The sequence below is a fragment of the Camelus ferus genome, chromosome 28 (assembly GCF_009834535.1).
Source record: "Camelus ferus isolate YT-003-E chromosome 28, BCGSAC_Cfer_1.0, whole genome shotgun sequence".
In the NCBI taxonomy this organism is placed as follows: domain Eukaryota; kingdom Metazoa; phylum Chordata; class Mammalia; order Artiodactyla; family Camelidae; genus Camelus; species Camelus ferus.
In genome coordinates this window covers 68,565-87,981 of record NC_045723.1, presented here as the reverse complement: position 1 = coordinate 87,981, position 19,417 = coordinate 68,565, and the positions used below count along the sequence as shown (strand labels likewise).

At 44.5% G+C, this 19,417-nt stretch overlaps 2 protein-coding genes across 4 annotated transcripts in view; both read left to right on the top strand.

The window, feature by feature from the left end:
- The window catches only part of IL1RL1 (interleukin 1 receptor like 1), a 28,638-nt gene extending 14,741 nt beyond the window's left edge, over positions 1-13,897 (top strand). For all 3 annotated transcript variants that reach the window (XM_014561205.2, XM_032469582.1, XM_032469583.1), the window contains 8 exons: positions 349-523; positions 615-777; positions 2,101-2,172; positions 4,122-4,263; positions 4,356-4,501; positions 8,786-8,932; positions 9,858-10,025; positions 12,320-13,897. In XM_014561205.2, the coding sequence (XP_014416691.2) occupies positions 349-523; positions 615-777; positions 2,101-2,172; positions 4,122-4,263; positions 4,356-4,501; positions 8,786-8,932; positions 9,858-10,025; positions 12,320-12,678 (1,372 nt within the window). In that variant the 3' untranslated portion in view covers positions 12,679-13,897. The remainder of the gene's footprint in view (positions 1-348; positions 524-614; positions 778-2,100; positions 2,173-4,121; positions 4,264-4,355; positions 4,502-8,785; positions 8,933-9,857; positions 10,026-12,319) is intronic.
- Positions 13,898-14,101: 204 nt separating this feature from the next.
- IL18R1 (interleukin 18 receptor 1) overlaps positions 14,102-19,417 on the top strand; it is a 32,476-nt gene continuing 27,160 nt past the window's right edge. Inside the window, exon 1 of the mRNA XM_032469581.1 lies at positions 14,102-14,847. The gene's annotated coding sequence lies outside the window, so the exon portion shown is untranslated. The remainder of the gene's footprint in view (positions 14,848-19,417) is intronic.

Here is a 19,417-nt window from a genome sequence, read left to right as displayed (position 1 = left end):
GACTAAAGTGAGGTAGTGTTACCACTACGAATGGTAACTCTTAATAAATACTCATTGTCTTTAATTATATTGGTTCTCCCTGGGCATTACAGCACAGACAGTATACAAAGAAACAGTGAGGAAGTCAGCTTTAGGGTTACTGTAAGAGTTATGTTTTATCTCAAATGTAACAAAAGTATTTAAAACCCTAAATTTCAGTGATTAATTTAAACTAAGAATCACTATAAAATAATAACAAGCATACATCACTTGTTTTAAGAAGAAAAGCAATATTAAGTAAAAGAGTTGCATGACGTTATTTCATAACGCTAAGTGATTTAAGAAAAGGTTTTTGGCTTATTTTAATAGTCCTACCTCCAATAAGACGGGATATGTGAATGTCACCATTTATAAGAAACCACCAGGTTGCAGTATTCCGGATTATCTGATGTATTCCACAACATCTGGGTCAGAAAAAAATTCCAAAATATATTGTCCGACAATTGACCTCTACAATTGGACGGCGCCTGTTGAGTGGTTTAGGGTAAGAGATGCGTGGGACACGGAGTAAAGTCACACGATGAATACAGACGTAAGGAGAGAATTATTGCATATGGACTGGAATTGTGTTTCAGAACTGTGCCCTTCTTCGAGGATCAAGGTACCAAGCACACAAGTCATATCTGCTGATTGACAACGCGACTCGCCAGGACACCGGTGATTATACGTGCAAATTTATGCACAATGAAAATGGTGTCAGTTACAGCGTGACAGCAACCAGGTCATTCACAGTTATCGGTAAGCTGCCAAGTTTAACAAACTGCAAAGCTTGAAGAAAGATAACATGAGAGATATTGAGCCCTTGTCGGTCTGCCTTTGCTTCATCCTCCTCCCCGAAATTCCTCTTGTCTCATCTTATCTCACATACTCACCACTATGACGCAAGAGATTTTCTAAATGCGCTATCAAGATTTAAGACAGTTTGGAGGGAAATTACTCTACGAATCCAAAGCTGTAACTGTTCTCTCCTCTATGGTTTCATTTTTCAAAGATTAAGTGAGCTGGGTGCTATTTGGAGAACAAGATTAACTCTCCTCCTCCCAACTTGTTGTCAGAGGTTCTGCAAATAGAAAAAAAACCAATCTATTTAGTCTCTATTGTAATTAACTGGATTAGAAGTTTAGTGAGAAGTTTTATGCAGAGATACGCAGATATCATTGGGTGGTTTCCAATCTTGATTTGCTGTGCATTCAACATCATCAGTGACCTCAAGTAGGTCATTTAATTCTAACTTCTTTCTTTCAAATTTACTTTATATTCTGTAAAAGTCCTGTCAAGGGGCAAGACTTCACAATCAAGCACGTCAAATCTCCAAGGAGTTGGGGGTCTGGTCTCCTCAGCATAGCTCGATCTGTGGATGCAGGTGAAGCGGCTCCTGAATGGGTGGTGGAGTTCTTAGGGCAGAGCAGCAGTGGAGAGAAGGTTTCCTGTGGGGTTTTTCCAACAGTGTTCCACTGCTGTAACACGGACGTGGCAGGCCGTACTTCTGTCAGTGCCTCTTGCTGCTTCACAGCAAAGCCCGCAGCGCTCCTTGATTACACTGTCCTGAAATAAGTGAGAATCAAAGGGTGCGGGAATGCAGCCTGGCCCCAGAAGACCCCCTTTCACTGTCTCTAGCCATCAGTGCCACGGGGATTAGAACCTCCTGAGACAGTGGGCCACGTGGGCGGAAAGGCGTGAGCAGAAGTGTGGACTTAACATATTTATCATTTTCATGAATCTTTGGAAATCTTCCCTTTAGCACGATGCTTGTTCTCCAGAACTGCAACTAATTTAATAGGTTGGACAGCCTTTCTTTTAATGATTGAAAAAGAGAATAAGAAATGACAAAAACCATCACAGGTTGTAAAAGGAAGTATTACTTGAATGTTTTTGTTACATTTGTGTGTGTGTGTGTGTGTGTGTGTGTGTGTGTGTGTATTTGTGGCCATGGGTCACTGGCAGAAAAATGTGAGAAACATCACTATGAAATAGGACAGAAATATGAAAATACAAGGTTTACAGTGATGACCACCAATTGCGCTCCTAGTATTTTTATTCTCTTTTCATCTTTAATTTCAGGTGAGCAAGGCTTTTCTCTGTTTCCAGTGATTATAGCCCCTTCACAAAATGAAACAAGGGAAGTGGAGATTGGTAAGAAAACTTGAATGCTGTCAGTGTTGCATGGAAAATCCTTCCATATGACCCCTGTTCTGAATTCCCCAAGCGGTGGGGTGGGGGGCGGGGGTTGCGGGTCAGGCCATTAGCATAGCAGATCTTGAGGATTAAATGAGACGTCATGTTTGGAAACACCCACCTCAGGCACTCGCTAATAGTAGGAGTACGTGGCCACAGCAATATTCAGCACTTCCATCTGTGCTGCACTTTGTAACTCACGCTGCCTTCACGTGTGCTGTCTCGTTTCCCTCTCACTTTTATCCAGGCGGTAGACAGTGTCCCCACTGTATGCTTGTGGACACTTTGGCTCAGATAGGACGCACCCAGGGGCGTGGACCATCAGTGACAGAGGGATGAGGAGCCAGACTTTATGCTCTGCCCATCTCTGCCTTTCCTGGCTCCCCACTAGAAGTGGGGTCCCACTCAAAGTTCTCAGCATGTAAAACGAGACCACGCTGACCACCTCAGGGTTGGTCCACGGATTTGCAGCACGTCCACAATCTTCCCTGCCTTTGCCCATGTGGTCCCTCCTTCTCATCCCTCAACACTATGCTCAGATTTCACCTTGTCTGTGAAATCCCCCACGCCAGCCTCCTTGCCTGCCAGAGGGCAGGATCAGAGCCACAGTCCGATCAGGTCCAGAGGCACCTGTGGCAGCCCTGCTCCCTGCACTGACCCTTCGCTCCGTGTTCCCGTGCCGCTTTGTCAGTCTTTCTGCTAGAGCACTGGACCACCTTGTGTTCTCATCGTTTGTTTATGGCACTGTCACCTTCCAAGGGACTCTGAACTCCTCATACCCCTCCAGACACTTGATTCTTTTTTTTAACGCCTTTATTGTGGCCTGGTTCCTGTACAGTAAACTACACATATTTCAGATGTACAATGTGATGAATTTTGATAGATGTATACACCAATGAAACCATCACCACAATCAAGACAGCTAACATTTCCATCACTCCCCAAGAGGTGCCAATTTTGGATTCTCAATTTATCCCTTCTCACCCCTTCGACCCCCTGGTAACCATAAGTTTGTTCTCTATGTCTCTGAGTCTGTTTCTGTTTTGTAGTTTAAGTTCATTTGTGTCCTTTTTTTTTTTTAAGTCCACATATAAGTGATATCATATGGCATTTTTCTTTCTCTTTTTGGCTTACTTCACTCAGAATGATGATCTTCAGGTCCATCCATGTTGTTGTAAATGGCATTATTATATTCTTTTTTATGGCTGAATAGTATTCCACACATATATGTATATGTGTATATATATATATGTATATATCCATCTTCTTTGTCCAGTCATCTGTCAATGGACATTTGGGTTGTTTCCATGTCTTGGCATATGCTTAATTCCTGACCCAGGAACTAAGGGCTCTGTAAGAGATGGCTGAATGTTGTCCCAAGGCAGGAAGCAGGTAGCCCTTAAGCTTTCAGTTCTGAAAGGAGGAAGTCTCAAGTTACAGCAGTGAGGATGGAGAGGGCTTTTACTGAACAATTAAACACTGGCATTGTAGTTGAGTCAGGTAAAAGGGTTTTACCCACTAAGGCATCTCTCTATAGAGAGATGAAGAGAATTCTGTAGGAGGAGAAAGGTGGGGAAGGGAGCAGTTAAAAAGAAATAGCAATTTAGAGTAAAGGGAAATCTTAGATTATAATGTAGTATCGGATAAACCTCTTTAGTTTCTGCTGCAGGGGAGAGGGGAGAGGGGAAAGGGAGCCGAGCTTCAGCCTGAGCTGTGGGATGAAGGTGATGGGAGACGGGGGAGGCAGAGAAGGTGCAGACGATGAGGGAGGGAAATGGGAGTCAACTCATGGCACCTCTAGGTGTTCGATGAGTGTTTTCACACTAAATTTAAATTTAAATTCATTGCACTTAAGTACTACTTGCAGAACTTAATTTTATTGATGCATTTCTTTCCTTCTCATCTAGGAAAACCAGCAAACATAACGTGTTCTGCCTGCTTTGGGAAAGGCTCTCAGATCATGGCTGAGGTCCTGTGGCAGGTGAACAGAAGCAAGGTTGCAAACTTTGGTGAAGCAAGAATCCAAGAGGAGCAAGGGCAAAATCAAAGGTATTTTAAAATTTCAGTTAAAGCATCCCCTCCCTTTCATGAAAGTTTGCAACTGCAGTGTAAGCACTGAAAGTAACAGGTTGCCTTTTTAGTTCTAGCAATGAGCTGACTTGTCTAAACACCGTTTTAAGAATAGCAAGTGTAAAAGAAGAGGATTTGTGGCTGAACTACAACTGTCTGGCCCTGAATTTCCACGGCTTGGCCGTGCACACCGTACGACTCAGGAGGAAAAATCCAAGTAAGGCGTGTTTCTGAGACTTTGGTCACCCAAGTTTGCTGTATCGACTATGAGCGGACATCATTTTCTTAGAGAAAAGCATGTTGAAGTGTGGTTCCAGGGGGACCCATCAAGACAACAGAGGGGTCCGGCTCATGAATCGTGCTTCTCCTCTTCAGAACACTGAGCACTTGTAGCCTGGTCTTCTTGGAACATTTCCGTCTGTCTGGTTACCTCTCTACGGGGTCTGCCTCCTCCTCCTCCTCCTCCTTCCCACTCCTCTTGTTGGTTCCTCCTCAACACCCATCTGCTTCCTTGGCCATCCTTCTGCTTTCTGATTCGTTAGCTCTCTGTCTCACTGTAGTGGGAGGGAAAACACACCAACAGTGAGCTGTGAACGTGTCCTTTCGTTACGTTTTATAACTGTCGTTAACATAAACATGTTCCTTTTTATAATTTGTATTTTTTTTTGTCCTAAAGAACATGCATTTATTTTAGTGAGGCTGACAAAGTGGACTAAAAGTAAAGTGTGTAATTGCTGCCCATTCCAGTAAGAAGATCTTAGGAGCTGCTTTGTAATGATAGTTAAACAATTTAGGTGGAACTCAGGGGAAGTCTGGTAGCTCAGCCCATTGCTTTATTGTATCTGTTACTCAACACGCAACTGAGGTACCACCTCTTCTGAAGAGCCTTCCTTGACCACCAGTTTGGAATACATTGTCCTCTTCCTTCTGTGCATTCCTGCAGCATCCTGTCTCCATCACTGCACTCACCACACCCTGCTCTACGTGACTGTAAACGCCACGAGGGCAGGGATGGCATCTCACCCATCTGTGTGTCCTCAGGCTGTGGGGCAGTGCTGGGCACCAAGCATGTGCTCAATGAATACTTGCTGAATGAAAAAATGAACACACACCAGAGTTATCCAGGAAGGCTGTTTTTGTACACTTCCCTTTCTCTAGCTACAGGCTTCATGACACAATAAAACAATAACATACTTATGTTGGTTAAATCGAACAACTTTACTCACAGATTAGGAAGGGCAAATTAGTTGTGTTAGTTTGCAGTTTTATCTAAATCTAGCATGCTTTTACTGATTTCCTCCTATCTTGATGCAATAGCATATAATTAGGCAAATATGAAACTGACTACTCTTCAATGGATTAATTTCAGACCTATATATAATCTCTCAAAATGTAACATCCTCTTTTGCAAATATTCAGGGCTACAAGGAAGCGGCAGGTGGAGAGAAAGTCCTGTCTCTGGTGTAGGCAACAGGAAGATACACCGTAGGGAATGCAAAACAGAAACGAAGCCATCAGTCACTGTGGTTTTTATCGCCAGCACACCCAGACATCGTTACACCCGTCAGTGAGGACACGCTCCCACTCCCAGGGGCACGCTGGTCTTCTCCCAAACCTTCCATGTCTCACTGCACGCACTGATGGCAGCAAAAATAGTTTGACAAACATTTCCTTCCTGGCGCCTGTCAGTTCCCTCACTTGTTTGCTTGTCCAGGTAGAGACACCTCGTTTGTTAGATGGAGCATTTAGTCCAGTGGGATAAATGGTGGGGAGAAAAATTTGATATTTTAACACTTGTCACTCCAAGTGCCACTATGTAGAAATTACTCAGTGTGTCTGTCAGTGAGTCAAAGGGAGAGCTAAACTCCCAGACTATACCCCTCAGTGGGGGTGTAGCCCAGATTAATTTGGATAAACCCACAAAGGCACAATATGATTGGGAGAGATGAGAAGACAGACCACCAGTTTGATATGAGCGTTTAGTCTCTGCCTGAGGTGGTGCTTGGGATGTTCTTTGTTTTAATTCAAATTTAACCACCGGTTTGTAAGTTTTTATAAAACAAATGGCAACGTGACTACTGCCGATGATTTTAAATGCTGTCGTGTTTCTTGTGTCACCAGGATTCTGCCAGTTATAGCTGTGTCACCCCAGGACATGTGGATCGTGTTGAGATGTTATGTCAGGGCGACGTTCGTGGTGCTGGTGGGCACGGTGGACCCCGCAGGAAAGCGGAAGCCACGCCCCCCCCCCAGCTTTGTTTATCTCGTCCTTACGCCCACTCTGTGCTTACGTGCTCCTTTTATGAATGTTCTCCGGGTCCCTGTGCATTGGAATTGTTTTCACGTTACATGTACTTGGTGATTTCGCTTCTTTCAATTTATCTGCATTTGCTACCGTCCACCTATTTTTCTTCAAATCAACATGGTTACACTGTTTCAGCAACTGTGTAAATTAAACTCTTTTGTCACAGCTGCTCTTGAGGGTCACACCAAATTCCTTTATTTCTAATCACAGAATAAAAGAAACTACAGCATTGTCTTGAACTTTAAAAACAAAAACTCAAAAACGCTGTGTCCTCATGGTGTTAAATATTATTAAATACTTGATACCCATAATAATAATAAGAGTACACATTTATTCATTGCTCCCTACACACCAGGACCTGTTTCATTTTTTCCCATCTAATTTTTCATCTATTTTATCAAAACCCCAAGAGGAAGAGACTTTTTAGACATGAGGAAACTGGGGCAAAGAGAGGTTGGATTAGTGACCAAGTGCATCGTTACAGAGGCAGGATTCAAACGCAACCAGTGTTTCCTGTTTATAAGCACTTACAGAAAGTATTCAATGTTTGGCCATCACATACAGGAATTATTTATACGTTTATAAAGTCTCTAACATTTAGGAAGATACTGAACATCAACTGCCTTCAATGCCTTGGAATAGCGTCTTCTATTTGAAAGTAGCCAGTCGCATGTGTAACCACTTACCAACAACCTCCACAAGAAATACGGATGCCCAGTGTGCACCCAGACAGCCCTTTAAGTAAGAGTGGACTGGGGAGGAATCCTGCTGAAATAATTGACTTAGGGAGTATTTATCATTTAAACTGATGACAGCAGACATGGAGCTCGTGGCCAGTTTTCGGTGTTGAATGAGTTCAGCTTGGTCATTCTTGCCTTCCCCGTGCTGGAGACTCAGGGAGCCGAAGGAATGGATGGAGGAATTTGCAGATAGGGGCCGGTGATTTTCTCTGGCCAAACTGGCAGCCCAAGCTTTGAGACCAGATGAACATGAAAAGAGAAATATGTGGCCCAGTCTCACGTGAGAGCCCTCGCCCAGTTTTCTTTAAGTGGGACTGTTTTAAGATTGGAGAGTTAACAGTTCTTAAAGAAGGACGTAAACGTAAAGGAGCCATAAATCCTAGTGGTAAGCATGGTTCTCGCCTTCACTTTGTCTGTATCTGATACACGGAAGATGGGGCCACCTTGCACACATACGTTGTGAAGCAATGAGTAAGGATAAAGGCTCAGTGATGGCTAAATAACGTTCCCCAGAAGGGAAATCCAGGGTCTAATTAGGACCTAAAACCCAGTCATTTGACTTCATCAGCTACGCATTAGATTTACATGGCTCTTGTTTCTTACCTGCTCTCCTAAGTCACCAACCCCAGATGCAGTAAGTCCCCAAGACTTGTTGATTCTTCCTTCTCAATGCCGCCAACACCAGGCTTGTCTGTTCCTCTCTCATTATCACACGAGTCTGGACCCCACTCACCTCTCACCCCCAATACTGCAGAAACCTCTATCCCATTCAACTCTGAGTACCTGTGGTCCTTTTCTGCAGAGACTAACCCTCCACTGCCATCAGATTAATCTTGCTAAAAAACCATGCAACGCTCTTCATTGGCTCCCATGACCAGAATAGAGACAAACTGCTTCAGCTAGAGCTTCGAGTCTGATCAGAATCCTAGTCCTGGATCCACTTTTCCACTTATATATTCCAGTAATTCCCCAAACTGGATTCTCCCCCTTCCTCAGAAAACTCCCTGCCATCTCTGACCTTGGGCTCAGAGCATCCTCTCTTGCCAAGAGTGCATTTCTTTTCCTGCAGCCACCTGAACCTTACTCATCCTCCAGGGGCCTCATCTTACAGGGAGCCTTCATTGCCCAGACCATCATGGAGTGAGCTCTCCTTCCTAAAAACTCTGCTCGCTAAAACTAATGCTTTCACTTCCTGTCTTAGTTAAGTTTACACGTGTCTCTGCATCTCTTATGCTTTGAAAATCTCCTACAATGCCTCGTCTTGTGCCTTGCACAGAATTGAGGCTCAGTAAACATTAATTTACTGATTCTTACAACAGCCATGTAAATTCCATGTGGGCACCCTTTGTATGAATCTCTTGTACTCCCAATGGAAGCCAGAATCCATGTTTTCGTTTATTTTCTTGTTTTAGTAATAATAGTGATCATTTTTCTCCTCCCTCTGTCTTTTGAATAGTCGACCAACAGAGCACCTACTACCTACTTGCAGGATTTGTCATATTATTATTGTTAATCAATGTCTTGGTGATAATTCTGAAAGTGTTCTGGATTGAGATTATTCTGCTCTGGAGAGACGTAGCTAGACCGTACAAAACTAGGAAAGGTAAGTGGCAAGTTTCAAGTTTTCTTCAAAAGGAAAGGTCCTATGATGGCTGTTGGTTACTTGTCTAATAACTTCTTAATAGCTATGCTTCTAAACCCAGGTTCCCTTTTGCTTGCTAGCATCTTACCAATAAACCTTTTCACATCCACTCACAGGACACTCTCCATCTTGTCTTGTCGTTTCTCTTGGTTCTGAGATTCATCTCAACAGCTCAAATTCACCCCCCCCTCCCCAGTAGGATTTCTATTCCTACTAAATCCCCAATAATAAAATCTGCTCCAACCCCAGAAAGGGCATTTTGGAAAATGTGTGTTGGCAAAACTTAATGGAAGTCAAAACATGAACAAAACTTTTTCCTGTTTTCCAGACGTGAGCAGGTGCACAGCATTCTTTCATTTGGCTGCAGATAAACTCTAGATTCTCCACGTGGGTCCCTCAACTAGAGATAATTGTCTGACCTGTGGGAAACTCAGATCGCTTAAACACTTCTACTCTCTTGCCACTGTTGGCCTTTGGCACTTTCACTTCCCCGGGAGAAATTCGCTTCTCCATGGGGAAGACAAAAGATGACGCTGAATTCTGTCCAACACAGCAGAAAGCCCCTTAATCCATGACTGTCAATACTTATTAATAAATTATCGATCAAACTTGATGATATGGTTGGGACTAAACTGGTCAGGCTCTTGCCTGTTCTCTGTTGTTCTGTCTGAGACAATAAGAAGGGGGACTTTGGGACCGAGACCGATTCCCTGATGACATTTGACAGCAGTGGACTGTTTTCAACATCTCTGGATCCCAGAATAATTGCGGGGATGAGATGCACTTGCCAATGACCACGAAGCTCCCTGAAGAACGTCCACCAAGACTCAGATGAGAAGTTTCTAGGGCTGAGTTGTAAAGTCGTGTTTCTTGTTCTCACTTTCAGATGGGAAGGTCTACGATGCTTATGTGATCTATCCACGGAACTGCAAAAGCGGTTCGGAGGGGGCCGGCTCTGTGGAGTACTTCGTGCACCAGATTCTGCCTGACGTTCTTGAAAATAAATGTGGCTACACACTGTGCATCTATGGGAGGGACCTGCTCCCTGGAGAAGGTAAACTTATCACCATACATCAGGGACAGAAGTTCACTCTGCCCCTAGCTCACTCTATGTCCACGTCTAGGATAACTCACAGTTCCTTAGCCTCTCTAGAAGATTTGGAGGAGGACTTAAAACCCAGAGAAGTTTGTCCTAATACCCAGAGGCACTGGCTAAAATACTTGAAAGGACTCAGAAAGTCTTTGTGGTTTTCCTTATATGGGTGAAACGTCTGCGAACTTACATTCTCACAAAAACAAACAGAATTGTGTTTTCTGTTTCTTAATATTCCTAGTCGATTTCAAGTGCTTCTGACAGTTGGGTCACAATCCCAGCATTTCAGTGGTCATTCTCCTTTCTCTCCGTATTTACGTCAAGTACCTATGAACCGTCCTTCTAACCCTTCCCGGATTCCTGAGGGACCAAGAAGCATTTGGAATGTAAATGAGTCAGGGACATCGTGAGCATCAAGTCCTTCAACGTTAATGTTTAGGAGACTGAGTTTAAACTGGCATTCTTAGTGAATAGAGGGGTTCAAGTGACTACAGGATTAAAGGTCCACACGGCAGGCGAATCTGGTTTATCCTGCAATATTTGGGTCACATTAATGGCCTCGTACCAGCCTGGGAGACATACAAAGTGCACAGTTCAGGACAACGTAAGCAGAGTCTCCCTGGAGGTCCCCCTCTTCCTCAGCTCTCCCCACTGGTTACCTGTGCAAGCAGAGAGGACTCTCGTGGTGCTCAGATGCTCTCTGCATGTTCAACCTCTGCTCATGAGGCTGCAGGTGTTGGTGACATCACAGATGGTGACATGCAGACGGTGACATCATAGCAGGTGACCAATCTCATTTCTAGTTACAACCCTCCCCAGCCAAACATGAGTGCCAGGTTGCTGGCACTAAGCTTCTGTTGCCTTGATTGTGCTGTATTTCATTTGGAAAGATTTCCCACCTCCCCTCTCTCAAGTACGTCCTCTGAACTTGCTTCAACCAAAGTAAAACAAAATCCAATAAAACAACACCAAACTTCGCTCTTCCCTTAGAAAAAGTTCATGACGGGCTCATGCAGTGTACTTCTTCCCATGACAGTTACTTTCCATCTGTTCCTTCAAATCCACTCTGTACCCTTCTCTATCCAGTGGCTCTGCATGGCTGACCCTCATGGAATCCATCAGCCCCTTGCCCTCTGCTCCACGCTGGGTTTGGCTAATGAGAGACACTGGCAGGCGCTCAGAGGGCAGGACGCACCCCTGCCCGGTCCGGATGGGGTTGCCAGGGTAGCTGTGCACCTCTCCGCTGGAGCCCTGGCTCCTGTCGGCCAGCCCTCCTCAGCCACGACACAGCTTGGGCACCGTAACCGCTCCCTCCCGTTCACACGTGGTGGGTGGCCCTGGCTCCCCGGTATGCCCAGTTGTGGGGCTCTGCACCATTCCTCACTGATTTCCCTTGGCTCTGCCCACATCTTCACTAAAGTCTCTTTACTCAGTCCTTTCGAGTGTGCCATGCTTTCTCTTAGGATCCTGACTGACACAAGGTGTTTGTCTGGCACTGTTTGACATTCATTTCCTTACTGCCGACTTCGTCGATTGGCGGTCTTTAGCCACCACTCTGTAAGAACATCTTGAGTTGTTTTGTTCATGGTTGTGCCTCCTTAATCACGCTGGTACCTCCTTGCCCTGAGAACTGAGTGTTTTACATGTTCTCAGCCCACCCAGAAGTGAAGTGAGTCACAGTGAACCTGATGCTCTACAAACACTGACTTGATGAGGGAATCCGATCTTTCTTAAGATTTCTCTAGTCTGATCAAATCAGCTTCTAAAACTGAGACTATGGGAGGGGGCGTGGATTGGACCCAGGACTCCCTGGAGAATTAAGTCAATTCAGAGAAGCAAGGGTTCCTGAGTTTGTGCTCTTTGATATGAGAGTTAAAATTCTAAGTCCTTTTATAACACGGAAGCTAATATCCCAAGAAGATAGTATGTAGCTAATGAGCCTGAATTCCAAGTCTCCTGCTGAATCTCTCAATGTTCACCTTGAACTGAAGGACTCTGTTTAGTTAGGACCCGCCTGCCTGGGAAAGAGGAGGGCGTGGGGTTGATATTCTCACAGTGAAAGATGTAAGATGACACAACAAGTCCTCTATCCGTGTACACGCCCACCTTTCTGAATAAGCGACCTGATCAGTATCAGAATCTCACACCTGATTATAACAATAAGAGTTTTTCTTAAAGTTCAGAATATTTATGATCAAAGCATTAGACTTACAGACACAACACTGGGACACCCTGTCTGTGTCTTTTGTTCCTAGATGCAGCCACTGCCATGGAAACCTGCATCCAGCAGAGCAGGCGACACATCTTCATCCTGACTCCTGACATCGTGCACAGCAAGGAGTTTGCCTACGAGCGGGGGGTCGCCCTGCACAGCGCCCTCCTCCAGAACGACTCCAAGGCCATCCTGGTTGAGATGGAGGCTCTGTGCCCGCCCGGCGGACTGCAGCTGGAGGAGCTTCAGGACTCCCTCAAGCACCTCGTCAAAGTGCAGGGGACCCTCAAGTGGAGGGAGGACCACGTGGCCAACAAACGGTCCCTCAATTCCAAGTTCTGGAAGCACCTGAGGTACCACATGCCTGTGCCAAGCAAACCTCCAAGAAAGACTCCCAGCTAGGCATCCTTGAGAGCCCAGGGGTGGCGGCCCTTGCTCTGATGGCCAACATGCCTGGTTTTGTAGGTCTGAACCCCTCGCAGCTGGGTCACAGACACTGTACCCGATGTGTACCAGAGAAGTAAAAATGTCAAGGGTGTTCAGAGCTCAGGTTTCATGCACTAACTGTATTTCCATTTCCCTGACTCTGGGTGGATGTAAAATGTCCAGAGATTTTTATTCTCAGCCCCTCTCTCTCCACCGTATATTCTCTCCCCCATCTTCCTTGGCTGGTCCTTCTCCATCATGGCCCAACCTCTTCTCACTACCTCTTCCCCTCTCTCTCCTTATTCCTCATCAATATTTTACATGTTGAACATCAAACCTGAAAGTTGTAGAGTTAAATTTTCAGGTAATCTTGAAGAACACTCAAATCCCCTCGAACAGAACATTGGTGCTAAGCTTTGTTCCCAACATGCTAGAATTTATTAGACATTATTTGACCAGATGCTTATGTTTTATTGTATCAATATTGCTAGTTTTGTTGGAGTTTCTTCCCCAGTTACTCGATTATCATTATGATCAGTTTTTTTTTACAATCTTTTTTTTCAGTTCTAAAATTTCTTTCATATATTTTTATTCTCTTTAGAGATTTTTTTTTCTCACTGAAAAAGTTACAGAAGAACAGAAAGTATAATAGAAGAAAAATAACAAAAATTATTTGTGAATCCATCATCCTAAGATTATGACTTTTAAACATTTGGGTAAACTTGCATTTTTAAAAAATGTTAATTTGTAATTCAATGCACCATATATATAGCAGGGATCACACAATGTGTAGTCTTTACACTTTTATCTACTCAACATTATGATAAAAGCATTTGACGTGTCATTTAAATTTTAACATTTTGAAACACTCATAGTGTTCCATCTCATGGTTGTGCTGCAGGTGATGTGTCCAATTTACATGGTCATCATTATAAATGATTCTGCCATGGCCATGCCAGTACATATCTCCCAATTAAAGCAATTTTTTAAAAATTTGATAAACTTCGCTTGTTGTAATTTTTCTATGAAATGAGTAGCACATTTTGGCAGAACTGTTTTGGTAAAACTGAAGTTAATTTGCACAGCCAAGGCTACTCTCTTGAATTCCTTACCGTTCACATCCCTCTGGGGGCTCAGCCCATCAAAGCTAGGGCTGAGGCACCTACAGGCTGCGAGTCCTATCAGAACTCAGATTTTGCACGTGGCTGGAGATCCTACTCTCAACTGAGATGCTGTGTAAAGTGTGTGATTTCGTATTTAACTGCAAAAGGAGGCTGCGCTCCCGACCCTTGAGTGTCGTCTTGAACTCACTGCCGTTCAATTCCTTGTAGAATCTTACCTGGAAAGAAATCATCTTTCTGGAAGGTTGTCTAAAGGATCTGCAGTTATTTATGCCTCTCGATATCCTATAACGTAAATCTATACCCCCGGCCGCCCCAGGGTGCGGAGGGGCCGCCCCGGGGCGCTCACTCTCCGGCCCGCAGGTCGCCGGGTCACCGCCCACCGCCCGCGAGCTCCCGGGACCCGGGCGCGCCGCCGGGCCTGCAGCCCCCGCGGCCCCGGCGAGGCGCCGGATTTTCCAGCTGCGCGCCGTCGCCCCCGCCATCGAGCCGCTCCCGGAACCCAAGGGCGGGTCTCAGGGCGGAAGGAGCCGGTACCCCGCGCGCCGCCAGGAGCGCGCACCCCGCCCCGGAGCGCCCCGGACCAGGAGCGCGCAGGACCCCAGCGCCCCCACCGAGGAGCATCCCCAGGCCGGGGAATCCCTGCCTCGGAGGGCCAGCAACCCGGAGCATCCCCACCGAAGAGCGTCGCCAGACTGGGAGGACCCCCGGCCCGGAGCATCTCAGACCCGGAACACCGCCCCGGCGCGGGCCCCGGAGCAGCGCCCCACCCGCAGCCGAGTTTCGCCAGACGCCTTTTCTCTCCGCATACTTTCTGTTCCTTTTTCTCGTTTTCTTTTTCTTTTTCAGCCTTCTCCAGTTGTCTTATCTGTTTCATCACACTTGCGGCTCCTCTCCTTTCTCGTTCCGCGGAGCTAGGGGGGCAGCGGTTGCTGCTTCTCACCTCCCTTCTCACCTCTGCCATCGCGCCCCGTGTGAAGGGGGGACAGCCGCCCCGCCCCAGCCCAGGGACGCCCGCCTGGAGGTAAGGGCAGACCTGCCTGCCACCACACCCCCTCCCACTGCCCCCTGCTGCCGGCCGGGGGGCGAGGGGCAACCCAGCCTCGGGGGCAGGGTGTGTGTGTGTGTGTGTGAGTGTGTGTTTGTGTGTGTGTACACGAAAAACTGGTGATTTCAGCGTCATCAACTTTCCCTGATAGTATAGTTTAGAGGTTAAAAACAGTCCTCCCCCCAATTTTTTTTCTTCTGGAAAGGTGAGAACAGCTAAGATAAGTGATGGTTTTCATGTATTAAACACTTAACTGGTGTCTGACACTTTATAGAAATCTTTAAGATGCATTATTGTCACTTACTCCTCCTACAGGCGGGATGAAGAATTCTTCCTGCAAGGAGGTAAACGCAAGCACAGAGATGTTCAGTGGTTTATCCAAGGGCATCCAGCTGCTGATCAATAGAGAGCAGACTCACACCCAGATTTTCTTGACTCCAAGCCTTTGCCTTGATCCGAGCTGCCTCCAGGAGTTGGAACCCCTTGGGCTGCATGACAGTTATCAGACAAATCCCCGCGGAGGAAGTCCGGTCAGAGATAGGCACCTGTCCCCGTATTACAGAGCGCTGTGCAGTGTGGGGATGGGGGCGGGGGGCACACTTCTCAATCCAAGGGTCTTGGATGGGCTGGGAGAAGGTAAATTTGGGGGAAACTGGGTTTGAGAGGTTCTGGGATAGTTGGAGAGCTTCCTTAAGCAGGCAAACATTGAGGCAGGTTGCAAGGACCGAGGGGACCTGGCAGCTGGAAGTGGGGAGGGTGGTTCCCCAGCACGACTAGCACAGGCATGCGGGGGGGGGGGCACAGGGGTAATGACAGCAGACATTTGTGTGACAAGGACTGTGAGACGCAGGTGTCTCTCCCTGGCCTTGAGAAACCTAATTCCACACAAATTCTTTTTCCCTTAGAGTGGAAGTGTGTGCGTGCGTGCACGCTTTGTGTCTGTGAGATGTCCAGGATCACCTTTCCCCTCTTTGCGTTTGGCTGTTTTGTCTCCTTAAGGGATGAATGAAACGCTGCAGAGAAAGAATTACGTTCAAAAACCACTGGTGCTGTGCGGCAGAAATTAAGGACACTTCATAAAAATCAGGGGGTGGCTGTAACTCAGTGTTACTGCGCGCTTTGCATGCACAGGTCTCGGAGTCAATCCCCAGTATCTCTATTAGAAAAATCCCAGTTAATTAGAAAGGAAGGGAGGGAGGAGGAAGGAAGGAAGGAAGGAAGGACGAAAGGAAGGAGCCCTGCTGGTATGATTCTCATCAGCAGGTTCTCTTAGGAGGCGCTCAGTTACATGTCTGTAACGCTAATCAGAGTGAGGCGATCTCCATCTGTTAGTGTGTGAGTCAGTGTAATCCTCTGCAATTTGAACTTGAACATTTCATCTGATCGAGTCTCAGGCTCTTGATCAGAAAGAACTTTGAAGTGGCCTAACAACTCCTGAACTTCTGTGAACTGTTTTTTCTAGAGAGCGGTCACTTTTGTTCGGGGTAGGGTTTGTGAACGGAAGTCCGGCAGAGCGAGGGGCTCAGGAGCTGGACGTTTGGACGCTCGGGGAAGGGGTGGTGTTGGAACTGTGCAGCCCTGGGGGCAGAGAGAGTGGTCCTCTTGTATCTGACCCTTGCCCAAGGTCACACAGGTTTTGGAAGAGAATCTTTTTCATTAAGAGAAAACTTCATGCCATTGGGTGATTGAGGGTAAGTTTGTGAGTATTCTTTGTGTGTGTGTTTGTGTGTGTGTATGCATATGAACATATGTATCTACATATATACACATACACATATTCATGCACATATATTTATGTATCTTAACTATTAGGTATTGTTATTAAATGTATATTTAAGATATTTTAAATTTACTTTTCTTAAATTTAAAAAAATTTATTTCTTATTTATTTATTTTTTGAGGGGGGGAGGTAACTAGGTTTATTCATCTATTTGTTTTTAGAGGAGATACTGGGGATTGAACCCAGAGCCTTGTGCATGCTAAGCATGCGCTCTACCACTTGAGCTATACCCTTTCCTGCTAAAATTACTTTTAAGTATACAAATAAGTCCCCTAGATCAGGGTCTCCCTACCTTGGCTATATCTTGGGATCACCTAGAGGAGTTTACAAATCACCCAGGCTGTACTCCAGATGTCTGGGTGGAACCTAGCCACCATTGTTTTTTTCCAAGCTCCAGGTAAGAATGAGTGCCCCAGTTGTTAAAACATAACTTCTCAGGATGTTATGATTTAAGAAGCATGTCATAGGTAGAAGGTTGTCTTAATCTTTCCACGATGGATCAGATAATCACCTAAGACTCCAAACTGTATATATTTTATGAATTTAATGCATTCATCAATTCAGCAAAAAACAAACAAAAAAGCAAGCCTAAAATAATAATATGTCAGCTAGTGATAAGTGTTATGAGAGCAAAACAAAGCAAGCTGGGAGAGCAGAGACAGAGAAAGAGGGTGGTGTGCGTGTGTGTGTATTTGCCCTTGAGCAGATGTTAGATTTTCCATAAATTGCTCAGGAAAGCCCTGTACCTTATACCTACAGTATCAACCAACTTTAAAGGAAAGACAGGATTGTTTAACTAATGACAGAGAAATAAGTAGTAGCCATTTGGGGAAAATAAGTTAAGTTAGACCCTGTCATCATACCAAACAGCAAAATTAATTGTTAATGGATAAAAAAATGCAATGCAAAAAGCCCACTGAGCCATACAAATGAAGAAAACACAGGTAAGTATCTATCAGATTATTGAGGGGAAAGGAATGTTCTAAATGTGAAAGTTAAGGAAAAATCACAAAGCAAAAGAATGATAGGATTGACTTCATAAATGTAAAATCGTCCATCTGTGAAGACATCAAAAGAGGAATTGAAAAGGAAAACTAAACACGTTGGGGAAAACGCTGAACATTTAAGAACTGGACAAAAAGCATGAAGACAAGGAAATGAAATAGCTAAAATACATGATGAATATTTTACCTCATTTATACCAATAAAAAAGCAAACTGATAAACCATGAGATACCATTTTACCCATTTAAATGCCTAATTAGATTTAAAGACTGAGAATGCTCGGTGCTCATGTGGATGTGGTGGAGAGAGACTGTGCTGCGCTGCTGAGGGGGTGTGAATTCTTACAACATGTAAGAATGCATTTTCATGTTTAAAAATGTGTGCTTTGACTTATAGATTGTAGTAGCACCAAGAAGAGAGTAAGAAATGTAGACAGACAATAGCAGGTCAGACACTTGGCCACCTTCCCATCAGTTCTGGGAGCCAGTGTTGTTACCCCCTTTCATGGATAAAGAAATTGAACAGAGATGGTAAGTGACTGGCCCGATGCTATTCAGCTGGTAAGGAGTGCAGTGAGGATTCAGATCCAGCCAGTTTGGCTCCAAAAGCCATGCTCCAAAAACTGACTCGTAGCCTTACACGGGGAGGTGGCCAGGGGGGTTATTTTATAGTAAAATACGTCTTGTAAATTGAAATATCTGTATGAAAGAGTATTGCGTGGCAGGTAAGATGATGTTAACCAAGAGTATTTTGTGACATAAGAAAAAGCTGTTTGATTAAGTAGGAACTGCAAGATATGAAATTATTTAAATATTTTATTTGAAAATATATAGAAAAAAAAATACAAGAAAGGACCAAAGTATGGTGCATGTTGAGATTATTTGCTTCTTTTCCATCTTCATTTTGTAAATGTCGTACAGTGGGCTTACAGTAATCTAGAAATCAGGAAAGCTTTTAAAGAAAGAAAGAGAGAAAGAAAGAGGAGGAGAAATTTTAAAATTACAGAAAGACCGAAAAAAATGGTATCAACCTCAAACATAACACTGAAAAAAAAACACACACACTAAAATTCCTACATGCAAGAAATGTAATATTTATATTCTCCAACATAATATCTATGACATTTCTCAGGATAACTTTTCCTTTAGAAATGAGTTCCATTATTTAATATCTTAATCTTTTAAATCCACAAGTACATTAAAAATTATATATATACACAGACACACACAGAGCAGTGCAAATATCAGCTAATCTGTATATTGGGATCTTAACATGTTTCATATTGAAACTGAGAGTTAACTCAGAAGAATGCTGAATTTCTCATAATAACTTTATCTCTTAGTAGACCCTGAAAATTAAAAAAAAAAAAACCAAAAAAACAGAAAAACCCCAACAGTGCCCTTTATAAGACTGTGTCGACCTCAACCAGAGGAAACGACACTTTTCATTTTACCCGAGGTAGGAGGATATAGTTAATAATAAAGTGTGTGTGTGTGCACGTGTGTGGGTGGGGGCTGATTTCAAACCACAGACATATTCTAATTTGGTGATGAATGGCTGGTACTTTCCATATGTACTTATCCCCTTTGTCTTTACATTATTGATTATTATCTCTTGGAAATTACATCAAATGCTTGGTGATATTACTCATAAGGGTTGATGTAAATGGCTTGGCACCTCAGCTATTAAATGTTGTCAAGGGTCTGGGCACTAACCGTGCTCTGTTTTCATATGGGAGGTGAGTGACAGCTGTTGGGAGAAT